General features: G+C 40.0%; 1 protein-coding gene across 1 annotated transcript in view; it reads right to left on the bottom strand. All coding sequences in view use genetic code 11, as the record gives it.

Moving 5' to 3' along the window:
- Positions 1–76: 76 nt before the first annotated feature.
- EGR_10252 (Multidrug and toxin extrusion protein) overlaps positions 77–1754 on the bottom strand; it is a gene marked incomplete at both ends in the record, with an annotated part of 3375 nt that continues 1697 nt past the window's right edge. Inside the window, 2 exons of the mRNA XM_024499501.1 lie at positions 77–280; positions 652–721. Coding sequence (XP_024346087.1) covers positions 77–280; positions 652–721 — 274 coding nt within the window. The remainder of the gene's footprint in view (positions 281–651; positions 722–1754) is intronic.

Here is a 1754-nt window from a genome sequence, read left to right as displayed (position 1 = left end):
CTAATTGTTTAAGCGACTCTCTCTCGTCAAAAAATCAAATGCTTTCTTTAGCACCACCACCGCAATCGTACTGCCTTCAATCGTTGACTAAGGTTTCGATGATAGAAATGAGGCGGAATGCACGTCCATGTGGCCTAATAAACTCACCGGACACGCCAAGGTTGGTCAACATCAGAAGACAGAGGCCCATTGGTCCCCCAATAATGTACATGCATACCATGGAGACAATGGCACCAGTTCGTTGCATTCCGACTCCGCGAATGATTCCCGAGCATACAGCCTTTAGAAAAAAAAAATTTATAGTCTAATGCTAATGCCTCCTTTGAGAAATGCCATATTTTACTTTGTGCTAAGTAATTTTGCGCATTTGCCTTTACAATTTTATATTTCAAACAAATGTTTAGTTCTAACCACCTCATCCCTGGTACTTCGAGCAGTTTCAAATAAACAAGTGAATAGGATTTTTTTCATGTGCTGATTTTGCCCTTTAACTGCTATACTCTTTCCACACCTTTTGGTAATTAAAATTATGCAAAAAACAATCGCTTTCGACACACTTTAATGCAGTTTGGTTAATATGGGCGGAAGTTTAAACAGCTAAGTAACTCTTACTCCTAACAGTCACACCGAGAAATGTCGCTGCCAACATACTCTATGAGAAGTGTCAATTATCGCTTTGTTAACATCATGGGGTTTTGAATCGGTCGAGTTAATCTTGCAGCTAGAAAAAATTCAAAATTCAGCATACAATAAAGCATATTGATGGTCGTCATCGCTTACCACTAACGAGTCAGTAAAAAGAAAACACGGTATAACGATAAGCCCGTCGGCAGCCATTTGAATAAGTTGTCTGCAAACAAAATAATCTGCTATTCAGTCCGATGGAACAATAACTGTAACACATGGACATAGTTCAAAAGTTGGCTATGATAATGGAGGAAGCAGGCATTAAAAATTCGTTGTATCATGCAGGCTTATGATTCAACGAAAGAGTGAGTTAGCTGTCGAGTTCAGCAAAATGATGAAATTTCGTTCACGCAAGTGTGAATCTTCCTTGCTGGTAAGAAACCGACTTGTAGATGAAATTAACAAAATTTATTTGTGGCTTGAAACTATGATACCTGCAATGCTATTGTTTTTTTTCCATTTCTTGCTAACTTCCCACCTATGAGATGCAAGCATATTGCACGCACTTAAATTGTCCTAAAAGGTGGGGATAGAAGTGGATATCGGTCACGTCCCAGCAATATCGAACTGACCGGCTAACAACACAATTTAAGTGGGGGACTTTTATCGTGATGCGAAAATACCTGCAATTACTTCATGCAAGGACAGTGTTTTGAGCCTAAGATACACTGAATCCACGAAATACACTCCGCGGGGAGCAAATTTCGTCCGCATAGCCACCTGAATAGGTTAAGACATGTTTTAAGGTGACCACATCAGTGTGCTAGGTGCAAGACGCTCAACACCTCTATGTGTAGCCATAGTCGCGAGGAATAAAAGCGAACCCTTGAATTTGCTCACAAAGATAAAAGACTAACAGCTGTGAGGGGATTAGAGAAAACAATTACTTTTGGATTTGTCCATACTTTGGCTTACACTGGACCTAGATCTAGCAAGGTTTGTGCCTTGCACACCAAATCGCAATGTTATCTTTGCACAGACAGTGAATATGGACGTTTCGAGTCGTACTGCAACTTAATCGGTATAGTTTGCTTGACTTCCAAAAGGTTGGCCTTTTTTAAGAAAAG

Source organism: Echinococcus granulosus, assembly GCF_000524195.1.
Source record: "Echinococcus granulosus chromosome Unknown EG_S00202, whole genome shotgun sequence".
NCBI lineage: Eukaryota > Metazoa > Platyhelminthes > Cestoda > Cyclophyllidea > Taeniidae > Echinococcus > Echinococcus granulosus.
Note: the sequence above shows the minus strand (reverse complement) of the source record. Positions and strands in the feature narration are given on the sequence as shown.